Consider the following 13,321-nt stretch of genomic DNA (forward strand, 5'->3'; position numbering starts at 1 on the left):
GCTGTTTTTTCCATGCAGCAAATAGTAAGTCATAATATATTTCCTTTGAACCAAATAGCATCTTCCGTGTGATTCTCTGAATGTCAAATCATATTCCTTGAAGTTGCTCAGGTACAGTTATTCAAGTAAAATTTAGTTCTGCAGTAGAAAGCAACACCTTTTTCTGATATAACACTGTGGCAATTATACTTAGTTGCAACTATGTGTTTAGTGTGGAACTAATTATATGTTGCTATTGCGTTTTACAATAAAATACCCCAACATGACACAAGGCAAACATTTAAAATATCAAATTAGCAGCTGTTACAATGTGTTTAATCACCCAGTCATGCATCATAAAATTACACATTTTGACCACTCCATTTTATAAAATGCAATATAAAAATAAATTCTGTCAAAATAAGATGTACACTTAACCACCCAATACCTCTAGGCCCAAATATAACAGAAGGCAAAATTATTAGTTTGAATAACACTATGATTAACTCATGCCAAAATGAGATTTAACAAAAACAATACTTCACCCAGTTCCTGAAAATACCTCAGGGTTTGTAACACCCATTTGCAAGAGTATAAATTCAAGTACTTTTATGTATAGTATGCAGCTACCTTTTGTCCCACTTAATGCCAAAAGCTGTGGCTGCCCATTGCAGTTCAAGTATCTTTCCTTATTATGCATTGGATTTGGCATTGGCTTATGTACTGGGCAAGGCATATAAACTCTGGAAACAAAGTTATTTCAGGTGGAAAAAAGAACAGATCAGTTTTAGTGCTGTAAAAAAACCAAACAAAACCCCCAACCTGTAAGCTTTTCCTATCTATCTAGTCTCTTAATTTGCAGATAAGGAGACTCTATACTTAAAACAAGTATTTATTTTCCAAATGCTGACATAAGAAATTTTGGAAACAAACTGATTTCTTTACCACTTACTAGCAAAGCTCAGAGCATTCTCAGCTCTGTAGTCAGGCGCATATAAGACAGAGCTGTGCTTTCTGTAAGACAAGCCAAGCACAACTCTCTGAGTTCTAAAGTCAAGAAAGAGCAAATTAGAAGTAACAGTTCAATGCTTGATAAAAGCAAGCCTGGTTTAATTCAAGCATCCTGACATCAACTGTCCAGCAGCCAGCTTTAAGAAAAAAAAGTTCTAGAGGCATAACATAGGCTATTTTCAGCATTGATAACGTAGCCTTATCTATTATGTTTAAATCATACGCTTTATTCTTAGTTGCTCTGTGAGCAGAGGAGAAAAGGGGAAGGAGAGATGGATCTAGTTTGCCTGCTATTTAAGGCATATAAGAGAATACAAAAGCCTGAAAAAGGGGTTGGTTTCTGTAGAGGCTCCTCAGCCTTCTGCTGAACGCCACTAGATTTTTTTCTTTTTGAAGGACACTAAATTGAATTTTGAATATTCAACCTCCCTCTCCAGTAGTTATGTAAGGGGATCAAATTAGCTGTTCTTATAGGTTAACTGTCAAAATACCACCACTTCAAACCCTGCAGCACAATTAAGGAAAGAGTATTAAATACCAGTCATGCCTTCACCTCCAGGAAAAATGGTCCATCCTATTTATTTATTTTTAATTGTACATTGTGGCTGGAATTAAGAGGCACTAAACAAACATAAACACCACTCTCTATGTTCTGGCAGTTAAACAGCATGGGCAGCCACTTACCTTTCTAAGTCCTGGTGCTGTGTGCTACTGTCTTGCTAGGTGGCACAAAGAACTGAATTAATCTCTGCAAAACACACAGCACATTCTGGTCAGAAATGCGCAAGTGGCTAGCAGTACTCTTTTACGTTATTTTAAGTAGATGAAAATGGTAGGGTTTTTTTTTCCCCTGGCACTAAAGGTAATAGCTGTCAGAGAGGCGTAAGAATTGACTTATAGAAGTAGGAAAAATCAGATGCTTTCAGTGAGGAAAATTAATCTCTTCCCACCTTTAATCTAAAACAGTTCAAGCAATAAGTTCCCTACTCCCACAAATTCTGAACTGCCACCCAGAATAAAGCTTCATGGATTATCCCTTCTCAAAACCCAGTTTCCTTTTATAATGCTTGGATGACAGGTATAACATTTGCTACCCCCTAGTTCCAGGACAAGGTCTGCTGCCAGATGAGGAAGTCATTACAGTGGTAGATGAGTCTCTCTTTGGCAGTGCAGTCATGCTGTAGGGGGACTGAAAGGAAGACAGACATTCAAAACAGAGTTTGGCACTTTGAAAAATGAATGTCTGAAATCCTCAAGATGCTTTAGTTTTAATTTACAGAAACATAATTGGTACCTGTAGTCACACTTGGCACTAAATAAAGATTTCATCCACAGAAAATGCTTTAGAGATAAATCTCCAATTACAATGAATGTTCTTTTTCACCAAATAGTGAAATATTTCACCTTTACATAACAGGGTGTGCTTTCCTGGTCCTAATGAGGTTTCCCATCTCCACACTATTATAGTGCAGAAAAACATGTGCAAAGAGTGTGCTGAGAGTTAAGTTCTAATTCAAGACCATTAAACAGATTGAACTTGGGGAGTGGGAACAGCTTATTTAGACATAGTTATCTTACCCTGGTTTGACATCAGAGTCATAGTTCTGTCTCTAGACAAAGACCTAGAAGCACAGGCATACAAGCTACAGGTAAATATTACAGAGATGATTAAAGTCTAACTTCATATAGGAACATGATAACCAAAGACAAAAGAGGTCGACAAAGTTGAAAACAAAGTTGTAACATTTCACAAAAGAGCCGACAAGCACAGTGAACAAAATGCTACAATACCAGGAAATTTAAGAATGTGCTTTCAAATAGCCTGTCTGCATTTGGTTTCACAGACTTAAACTCAAATTCTGCCCAAAGTAACAAGCTAAAGAAGCACCTTGCTGTCTCACATGAAGTATTGCCTTCTATACATCATATGCCAACTGCTGCAAAGCCTCCTTACAAATTCTGTGTATGAGTTACTTACCCAATTCCTCATCAGAACCAGCTGAAGAAAAGAACAACTGACAGAGTGGGAAGGTGGCTGCCATAGCTTTTTCTTATTTGGTCCTGAACCTCATTATTTGAAGCTGTTATCTAATCAAAAGCCTTAGTACTTTACCTGAAAGACTTCCTGTTTTCTGAAAATGAAGATTGCATCTGTTTATAATAAGCCTTGGCATAGATGTAGCGGTTAATCGACCAGTTATAGTTCTTCCGACTGTGAGGAAGTTTCAGAGATTATCTCCATACTGATATTCATGGATAAGAAAGTTTTGCTCTAATTTGAGACAAATATTCATTGAGATATTTCAGAAATACCAACTCACAATCTGAACCAAGTGATAAAGGACAGGCCAAGTTAGACTTTTATGTTTTTAGGCAATCCTCACTGACAGAACTATATTTTGCAGGGTTCAAAAGCAGTTTTCTTGTCTTGGATTACTGGTGTTTGCAGAAGGGGAAGGAAACAGATGGTCAAAAAGCTAGTAAATAATCGTCGTCACTTTTCACCTGTGTGAGTAGGGGATAAGAAGCCATCAAGCTTACCATCCTGCAGGATTTTTTTTTGTCTTTATCATTAGAAAGACTAGGCCAGTTTGCATTATTCACACAGAGGTTGATGAGCCTCAACTATTCTACATAACTTGTGCTCTTTGCTTTTATCGTCACCGAACTCTGCCCTGCCCCCATTGTGCCCTCTTCAGCTTCCTTTGGTTCTACAGTATAAAGTGCCTCAGCGGTCTGTTCCTAAACTGCAGGTTTAGGAGTAAGGCAGAGTTCACAACATCACCTACCAGAACAGATCTTAACTGTGCTGGAAAACTTCCCTTCACTGGTTTGTTAATAACAGTAATAGAGTTGAGGTTTCATGCCTCGCAGAGAATCATCACATTGCTTTTCATCAGCATCCCCGCTCACTAGCATGTCATGGGGAGAGCTGTCACACGGGAGAACCAGCTGTGAGAAATCATGCAGGAAGTCTTCTTCAGAGGCTAGCAGCAGCTCATTCCATGCAGAGATGTCCAGCTTCCCTGAAGTACCACCATACTCTTCAGGAAGGATCACTGGAGGAATGTTTTGATGAAGGGAATTCAGATCACAGCCATGAAGAAAAAACTGAAGAAAGCAAGCAAAAGATAGCTTGAACAGTGCATATCAAACTTTACAGCAAATTACTGAAACAGTAAGCTAACAAGCTTATTTTGAGCTAAAGAGCAAATTTTAGAAGTGATGTCTTTATGGGCAAGTGGCAGCATACAACATTGGGCAGGTGCAGTTAGACACACTACTGAGAGAAGCCTTGAGATGATCCAAGTCTAGTGCAGCCTAAATCCCAGCAAAAGAGACTTGACATTTGCTAGTCTGTGCAGAGGTTCCAAATTCAACTCATCCCCAAGTTTGTTCATGGGATTAGAAGTATTTATCCTTGTGGAAAAAAAATCATCATCCTTTGCAGCTACATCCAGTCCTATGGAGAGGATATGCAAGCATCCTGCATGGCATGAGTAAGGGTGAAGAGCAAGGAAGTGGCAACACAGATTTCCTGTGACACCATCTCATAAACAAAGCATTACTTGCCAAGATAATCCAACCCCAGGGATGGAATTAGTGCCCTGAATACATAGCATAGGTACTAAAGTTCCATATTAATGTTATGCCAATATTAAATTCCTCAAAACTTTTCTCTCGTGAAGAATTTTCCCAACAGGTATATTTTTAAACATTAAAGCAGAAAGGACAAGTTAGATCAAGTAAACAGCACCAACATTTTTCTAGCTGTGAGATTTTTCAACAATTTTTTCTTGCAGTGGCCAAGCAAGGAACTTATAAACGTTAATGTTAAAATGACACGAATCTTACCCGGTTTGCTATCTTCTCCTTCAGAAAAGGCTTGATGATTGCAAAAATGCCTTTGAATATACGAGGCTCATTTATTATGTTAACAGCTTTTATTCGAATGGGGAATCCATCCTGAAGGGTAAAGAAGATTTTTATAATGCAGTTTAAAAAAAACATTTGCCACCTTCCTCTTTTTAAAATCTCCTGAGACTGACTGCCAGCACAACCCACCGGCTCCCAAACTTTCATCTGAGGTACCAATATGGCAACAGAAATGCACGTTGTAATAGGGAGTAGTCTTAGGATGAGAACCATGGGCATAAAAATAAAGTCAAGAGACAAGAAAACCTTGCGTTGAGAAATATATTGCTGTCAGTAAATCTTAATTTTTTATGTTGTTCTTCATCTCCCCTGACAAAGACAGTTAGGTAATCACTGTCCTTTGGGTATTCCCAACCATGATAAGGATGCAGTTACAAAGTGATGACCCTAGCTTCTGAGGAGTGCACCACGCTCAGAGCCAGAGCAGGCTGGTTCTAGCGGTGTGTCCAACTACAAGATTTGGTGCCCAAGATACTCCAAAATGTGTTTTTATACAAGGAATAAATCTAATATCACTATTTTTCTGCCGTTCCAACTATTCTGTCATGCTAACTACAAAAGATAAACAGGCTGCGCTGCCAGCAGAACACACAGTGTCTCCTATACAAGACAGTTTAAAACAACAGTTAGTTATGGGATTTCTGCTGGAGAAGTTTATTTGCAGAAACATTTTTCCAAGGCAAAAGCTCATGATCATCAATTAAGGTCTTATGTGCCATGGTCAAGTTTCCTTCCCTTGTAACCAGCTGTACATTGACAAAGCAAGCAGTTAATGCTTAGAGTGAAAAGCAGATAACATGCACTACAGGACTATTTTTCTGCTTACAAAGGTCAGTGAATTAGCTCATCTTTACAAGAGATGCAGCTCAGCAAGGTTGATGCAACATGTTTATATACCACCCATACCTTTACATCCTTCACCAAGTTCAGCTTTTGTGAATAGCTTCCACTAACAACAGCAGGACACCCATCACTTTATTTGTGCAAATTAAATATGGGCGCATACAGTTAAATGACTCATTTAGATCATAATTTCAAGGAGCACGTTCTTACATAGGCATTCATAAACTCACTAGTCTCATTTCCACAAGTTTACCCGATTCCCTCTATCCTTCCTTATTCCCCTCCCCCCCCCCCCCCAAAGCAACAAAGAACATAACTAGCTCAGGCCAGAATAAAAGTAATGAGGGAATGAACCCACTCAAGAGAAGTTTTCCTCATCTCACTCTTCCAGATAGTATGGTAGAACATCAAGTAAAATCATTAGACCTTCCTGCCACTTTGGCCAGGTTACTCCTCACTCCTTTCACCTTCCTATTTTGTACAACTCCACTTGTGCTTACACCCTTGCTCTAACTTGCTCTCCAACATTTTCCTTCCAAACACCTAGTCGGAGATCCTTTTTATTACTGTCTCTTCTTTTGCTGCCCCCTGTGCTGAAGAAGCTTCTCTTCCTTCAGGTGGCAGATGGAAATCCTCCTCAAATCACACCCATTCAAAAGTCCTCTCTGCAAAATTTTTGCAGCAGTACTTGAACTTGCACTTGCCCAGTGTCTTGGCTGACAGGAACCATTTAAATAACAAGCCATTCTTCAGCATTCAGGCAAAAAGGTGTCTTCTCTCTCGAACTGTAATTCATTGCTCTCTCTCTTCCTTACCACTACCTAGCAGAACTACTTTTTTCTCCTGTTCTAACTCAAAGTTTGAATTTCTAATGCAAATTTAGTTTTAGGGATGCAAAAGTCAAAAAAAGGGCAAGTGAGGTAAGTTGGCAAGGGTGTGAGAAACTGGTTGGGCAGAGACATGTTTTACCTCTGCTAGTAAAAGCCAAGATGCTTAAGTTTCTGGTGACATAGTAAAGAACTCTAGACACAGAAGCAGTCATTTACAATGCACAAGCTTATTTTCCCACCAGTTCAGGTCTTACCTGAAGAATTCCAATCACTTTTTTGGCTACAAAAGGACCAAAATGAGACGCCTTAGATAAGCTGACTCCTTTGTAGTCTGCCAGGATTACAATTCCATTCACCTGGGTCTCTTCGGACTGAATGAGTTTTTCTAACGTTAAGTATATGGCACGAATGTTCTCAGTAATCGGATAATTACTGGGTGTCCATCTGTCTGAGGTTACAAGACATGGATGGTAAGTCGAAGAGTAAATATAAGCTAACAATACACATTCCAAAAACTGATTTTCCATTTTCCTGGACTCTTAGAAGTTAGTCTTTAATAGCCACAGTCCTAGTTCAGAGCAGCCTTTCTTAAGCAAGACATAAATGGCAACTCATGTTTACTTCAGGGAGTAAAGGCAACGGTTTTAAGAACCCCGTTCTCCACCCAGCACAGCTTATTAGAAACAGTTTCAGCTCAGAAAGAAAGCAGGTAAATGGAAAAGAGGAGAACAAATGAAGACAAATTTACAGCAAGCCTGGCAGCACCAAATGTACATGGAAGGCTCTGATTGTTTACATGGGAGTCAAAGCCATAGGCTCCTCTCTCCACTTATTGTCAAAACAAATTACAAGCTTCTAACCATAGGCCAGCAGCCCTGTTTCAATTTGAGTTACTACATATTAATTAATTTTTCTTGAATCACCTAACATTTCATCAACCCACCTCATTGCATTTTCATTTTGACATAACTGCAGTTATTGCTGACACAGGAAAAGGAACTGGTATAATGTTGGCTAACAACAAACGTGTCCCTTCACAAGCTAGCTTTTCAAATTTCAAAGAGAATCCACATACTCTGTGTGAGTAACCACTGTTCACAGGAAAGTAGGAAACAGATTTTTGGCCCAGACACACCTCAAAGACGGAGAACAAAGATATTCACGCATTTTAGTACCTGGGCGGATGCAGACGACATGGCGTCCCTCTGGGTCCAGACGAGGCAGCACAGTGACAAAACCAGACTCTAGGACAGGCTTTATTGCAGACGGCTTCAAGTTATTGAAGACCTCAGGCCAGCTCCTCCTACAGGTGTGGTAGTTCACCAGAAGCTGAAGTGCTCGATCATAATCAAATTTCCTGGCTCTGAGGAACCTTAGCAAAAAAGCATCGTCCAGGCAGGTCCCCAGGGAGGGATAGTCTTTGCACACCATATCTCGGAGTGCCTGCACATCACGGAGCCTCCATTCAGGTTTCTCCTGGAGCTCTTCCCGGGCTTTGGTAATGAGATCAGGAGACAGTGAGCAAACATACTTTGGCCGATCTGGCAAGAACTCGTTGTCTGATGGAGACCCTGCTGATGGACTTGTCCTGGTGCAGTCGCTGTCTCCTGACATAATGTAGCAGGAATCTGTCAAAAACCAAGTGCTACACATGATAAACAATCCCACAGACTAACAAGCATATTTGTTATTTTCATATTTATTATGTCCTGTATCCCTCCATTTCCCAGCCCTTTCCAAAAACTGGCACTACAGCTAGAAGCACAGTTCAGGCTTTTTAATTCTCTTCCTAGGATTAAATAGTGCAGGTTTCTGTAATCTCTTTATCCTGCATAGTGGACAGAAAACCACCTTGGAAGAAACCTAACCAAATTTAAAAAAAAAAATAAATAAAATTAAAATACAAAGTTATACAGCTTCTTTGCAAAACACAAAATTTAATTTGCCTTAACATTTATTTCCTATGTCCAAATGGAAACTAAAGAAAGTAAACACATCCCATTTAGGCAGGATTCTCACATTTGGTCAAGTTACACCCTCTTCTGAGAACCTCTCCTAGCTGAGTCTAGACAACCGGGAGTTTTCACTAACTTCTCTGGCAAATATGCGCATTGATCAGCACGTCTGCCCACGTGAATGTTTTGAGCAATTCAGGAGGAGCAGCATCCAGGAATATAAGAAACAGCTGCAGTTCACAAGACTGGATGAGCAGGTGAGAAAATTACAGACTCTTATGCCAGCATTGCGTGGGTATTAAGGTAGGCTTAATCTAGTTTTCAGTGTGCTGCCCATACTTCTGAACTGGGAACTTAACTTCCAAATCCAGTAGCAAGTGGATAGAGGCAAGTGAAAAATCATAAGATTACAAGCCTGGTGTACTTCCTATAGCTTGACCTAGGACTGGAAGGGAAAAACACGCCTTTTTTTTCTGAGCTACTCCTATTCAGAGTCACTCATAGCACACTATACCACTCTTGGGTATCACACAGGAATCACCTGTGAGAATAATACCTGTCCCACATAACCAGCTTCCTCCCGCAGTGACAGACACCCGAATTGCCTACTTCTACCACACCTTCCCCAGGCTCCTCGGGGAAGGTCCTGGGGCGCTGACATGCTTCACCTCGTTATAGCCTGGGCTGTGCAGGACCCAAACCCTTGGCCCCTGCCCTGACATCCCGAGCGTCTGCCTGGGGGCACCAAAGAAGCCTCAGTGCCCTGCCAGTGCTTCTGGCACTGAGGTGGGTATAGGGGCAAGAAGGGCCCCACAGCCCCCTCAGCTCCGGCATTACCCCCCCCCCCAACCCTCCCCTCAGCCCCAGCAGCACCTCGCAGCCCTCCGCCGGCCCCCCACCTCCGCCCCGGGCCCAGCCCCGCCGCCGTACCGGAGCGCTCCCGCCCAGCACCGCCGTCTCCAGGCAGCGGCGCCCCGGAAGTACAACGCCCGCCCGGAAATGGCGCACCCGACGCGCAGACGCGATGGCCTCCAGGCCGTCAGGGCCGCGGCGTGCCTCGGCGTGCCGGGCTTCGGTTCTCTCCGGCGGCAGCGGCGGCTCCCGCCGGGTCCTCACCCCCGTAGGAGCCCCCCTCCGGCTGGGCAGCGCCGCGCGGTGCGGGTGTGGTTCGGCCTCAGGCCCAAAATGCGGGTGTTCCCCCGTCTCTGGTACCTGCCCAGTACAGCGTGAGGGAACCCGCTTCGTAGGGGCTGCTTCTGCCCTGTAATCCCACCTCATCCTCTTTCATAGCGACATTTCATTGCCTCCAGCCGTGAGCCGCAAAGGCATAAATAGTTATATATTATATATGTAAAGCCTGCCTGGAGCTGACCTTTGAGAGCAGGAGCACTGGCACGGTGACCTGACATGTCCTCAGGGACTCTCCTTGCCAAAGCTGGGCCTTCCTCCCCCATCTGTGGCCAAGCTGGTACCTCTGAGACAGCAGCAACCTCAGAGACTGTGAACAGAGGGGAAAGGCAGCCAGGAATGGGCTCACAGCACCATGTGTGGGCCCCAGAGCCTCTCCCTGCCAGCCAGAGCTCCCCAGCGAGGTGAAAGCCAGAGCAGTTGCGGAATTAACGTGGTCAGAGCTAGGGGAACCTCAAAGAAGGGTCCAGGCAAGTGCAGCTGGCTCCTATGGTGGGATGGGAGCGAGGCCCAAGAGGTGTGCTGGCTGTAGCCTGGATTTAAATGTCAACAGAGGGACTAAATGCTAATAAAGGCAGAATTTGGGTGGGTTGGGTTTTTTTCTTTTGTTTAAGTTTGGGTTTTGTGAGGACAGAAAGCCGTATCTCACAGGTGTTCAGATGGTGATGCCTGACCTCTGCATGGAATGTGTAATAAAAATAAAGAAGATGGTCATCCCAGGCTTGCTGCATTAAAAAGGGTTCAACAGGGAGTGCTGGGGAGGGGGGGGAAATGACACCTCTTTAACCCCACTGATCAATGGATGCAGAATTAGATTGCAAAACGGGCTCAGCATCCTGCTAGGGACTGTCCCCAAGCTGGAGGGTCCCTGCGAGCTCGGTGGGTTCTGTTCTTTTTTCCTGGCTGTAACCCGGGTTTTCAGCCAGGAGAGGGAGTCAAACATAGTTGGACAAAGAGCGGGAATCCCAGGAGCCCACAGTGGGAAACAAGGCCCTTCTGCAGCATCTGAGATTCAGCTCTGATTTATTTATCTTCCAAGGTTTCATCCTTCCAAAGTGGAAAATGTTTCAGTGACACTGTGCCTGGCAAGACATACACTAGCATGGAAACAAATTGCGTGTGCCACAGGTGTTTACCTGCAGAGAGACATTTCAGAGAAGGGGAGGACACTGATTCAACACCATGCTGATGTTCCAGTCCAGCCCTGCTTTGGGCCCAGCCAGCTCAGAGCTGTATGCAACCTGGCAAGCTGAAGCCCTAAGCTGGGACCAGCTTGGATCTGTGTGAATTAGACCTATTTGTGATGTTGCGCCGTCCCCTTTCCAGTAGATCATGAGATAAATGAGGTTGGAAGGGGCCTCAGGAGGACAAGAGACCTTACATTGCTCTAATTTCCATTTGTACCACTCCTGGGCACGGAGATCTGAAGCACAAGCATGAGAGAAGCAGCCAGGCGGGACCTGGAGTCCCTGGGCAGAGGTAAGAGCCTGAAGGTGGCAGCTGCAGACACAGTTTGGAGGGAGAGAGAAGGTGTGTGTTGGGGACGTGGGTCTGTGGCCTCACAGCTGAAGGGATGAAGGAGGTTCCTGGATGCACCTGATGCAGCTGATTGCTGAAATTAGCAGAGAGGCAGGGCTGATCTGATAAAAGGCTTCAAAACACCAAACAGCTGGGAAATACTGGAGCTGCAAACAGGAATTTGTGCTACAGGTTGCAAAATCTGGTTGGAATTTGCACCCCTCAAGCGAGGAAAATTTAGCAGGGAGATGGCAGTTGCAGACCTGCCTGGTTAATAGCTGCTGCAACAGGATGTTAGGAATAAGCAGGGATGTTTGAAAGGAGTGGCATGTGAGGGAAGCTCTGCTTTGGGAAACAAGGGCAGGAAACAAGTGAGAATCAGTAGCAATCACACTGAGAGTGATATGAAAAAGGATATTAAAATAAGAGCAAGAGCCTTAGGCAGGTAAGAGAGAATAAGGAAGGAAAGTAGAAGTGAGAATACTGCATAGTGCAGAAGGATTGGAGGTGAAATATAGTTTGGGGTTGGTCTCCAAATGAAGTAACTATCTTACCTCAGTTTTCCTTATGTGGGGAATGTTGAACTCAAGTTGAGCAGTGGGTAGTGAGTGCAAGTGAGGGGTTCAAGCACCAAGCCAAGTTGTAGGGCGAGTTTTAAAGTACTGGCACATGAAATCACAGGAACGATAGCAAGAGTTTTTGTAATTTACTCTACCTGGTGTTGGAACCCTGTGACTAGAAACCAGTAAAGGCAGAACCTGTCTATAAGGAAGTAAAAGCTAAAAACTGAAAACAAACATCCAGGCACTGACAGTTGTCCCCTAGCTGAAGAGTTTTGTCCTTACCCACAGCTGCAGGAGGGAGAAGGACATACTGCACTGCATGCATGCAACCCTCCCCAGCCGAGAGATGAACCACACCAACTCTGCCACTCATCAGCTCCAAATCTACAGTATTTGCAGGAGCTTCAGTCAGGAGTTGTGTTGCCTGACCTTGGGAGCCACACTGGAAGCCCCATGGGGAATCCAGCCCTTCTCATGTTCATGTCTCCTATCACATGCAATTCATACAGGAGCTCTGCTCCCGGGTGCTCCCACGCCCTGCCATTGTGTTATAAATGAATGGCTGTTGGTGTTGGTTGATATTTAATGAAGTCCATGTAATACTCTTCACTCATTTACTTAACCGAACAGTCTTAGTACCCAGCCTGGGAAAGTTATCTTGGCTTCTTTAAGCTTTTCTACCATTAGTAATAAACATTTTACAGTCTTGGCAAGCTGAGGCTGAAAACAGCATGACTTCAAACAGCATTGCTCACAGAGAAGGCTTTAAACTGATATTAAATCTCTAAACTGTGCAAACATAACAGTCCTGTAATAAAGATAATCTATGTGCAGTTCAGGCCAAGAGGGGCTCTGGTACTTGGGGTGTAGGTGGGACCTCTGGTCCCCACAAATTACAGAACACTTTTGGGCAGCTCAGCATCAGAACAGAGAGCCACTAGTCCTGTAATGCTGGGCGAGGTCTGCCTGTGCGTGGGGCCGTGTTGTATCTCAAGCCTGAGCTTCTTCTATTGCACCTGTCCAGCAGAATGGAAAGGGCTGTAGAGAAATGGCAGACCCTACTAATCCTCCCAGGCCAGGCCACACCAGGCTGGTGTAAACCTGCTCCAGACATGGAGCCTCACCCGTGGAGCGCTTGGCTGTGATACAATCCAACAGCTATTCCTCTGCTCTCAAAGGGTGAAGTGACTAAGAAAATATGCCCTAAATTACCATAAATATTCGTGGTCTCAAAGCCTGGAAGTGTACATCCTCCAGGACAGGCTTCCATGCCTGGTCTCACCCTTGCATGTCATGGTGTGAGGAGGGGATCTCACAGATGACAACCTCAGTTGTGAGAAGCAGACACCGTGCTGCAGAGCACTGCCCCTGCTCTGCACATGCGCTCCCCACGCACGTTATGGCAGGCCAGGCCCACATGCAAAGCTATGGAAACAGGCACTAATATGCAAATGCACACAAATCTGTAGCATCTGCTGCCAAAGCAGCTGTGCACAAG

General features: G+C 43.8%; 1 protein-coding gene across 3 annotated transcripts; it reads right to left on the reverse strand.

Moving 5' to 3' along the window:
- Nucleotides 1-293: 293 nt before the first annotated feature.
- Nucleotides 294-9,532, reverse strand: TTPAL (alpha tocopherol transfer protein like). Of its 3 annotated transcripts, XM_075018540.1 has the most exons (6): nt 9,485-9,532; nt 7,775-8,227; nt 6,854-7,047; nt 4,846-4,956; nt 3,780-4,101; nt 294-1,738 (listed from the first exon to the last, which is right to left on the reverse strand). In XM_075018540.1, the coding sequence occupies exons 2-5, from the start codon at nt 8,211-8,213 to the stop codon at nt 3,826-3,828; spliced, it is 1,020 nt and encodes a 339-aa protein (XP_074874641.1). In that variant the 5' UTR covers nt 8,214-8,227; nt 9,485-9,532; the 3' UTR covers nt 294-1,738; nt 3,780-3,825. The 3 variants fall into 3 exon arrangements, with proteins under 3 accessions (XP_074874641.1, XP_074874624.1, XP_074874633.1); XM_075018523.1 differs by having other exon boundaries at nt 294-4,101; XM_075018532.1 differs by having other exon boundaries at nt 294-4,101; nt 9,428-9,499.
- Nucleotides 9,533-13,321: the final 3,789 nt, after the last annotated feature.

Source organism: Buteo buteo, chromosome 2, assembly GCF_964188355.1.
Source record: "Buteo buteo chromosome 2, bButBut1.hap1.1, whole genome shotgun sequence".
NCBI lineage: Eukaryota > Metazoa > Chordata > Aves > Accipitriformes > Accipitridae > Buteo > Buteo buteo.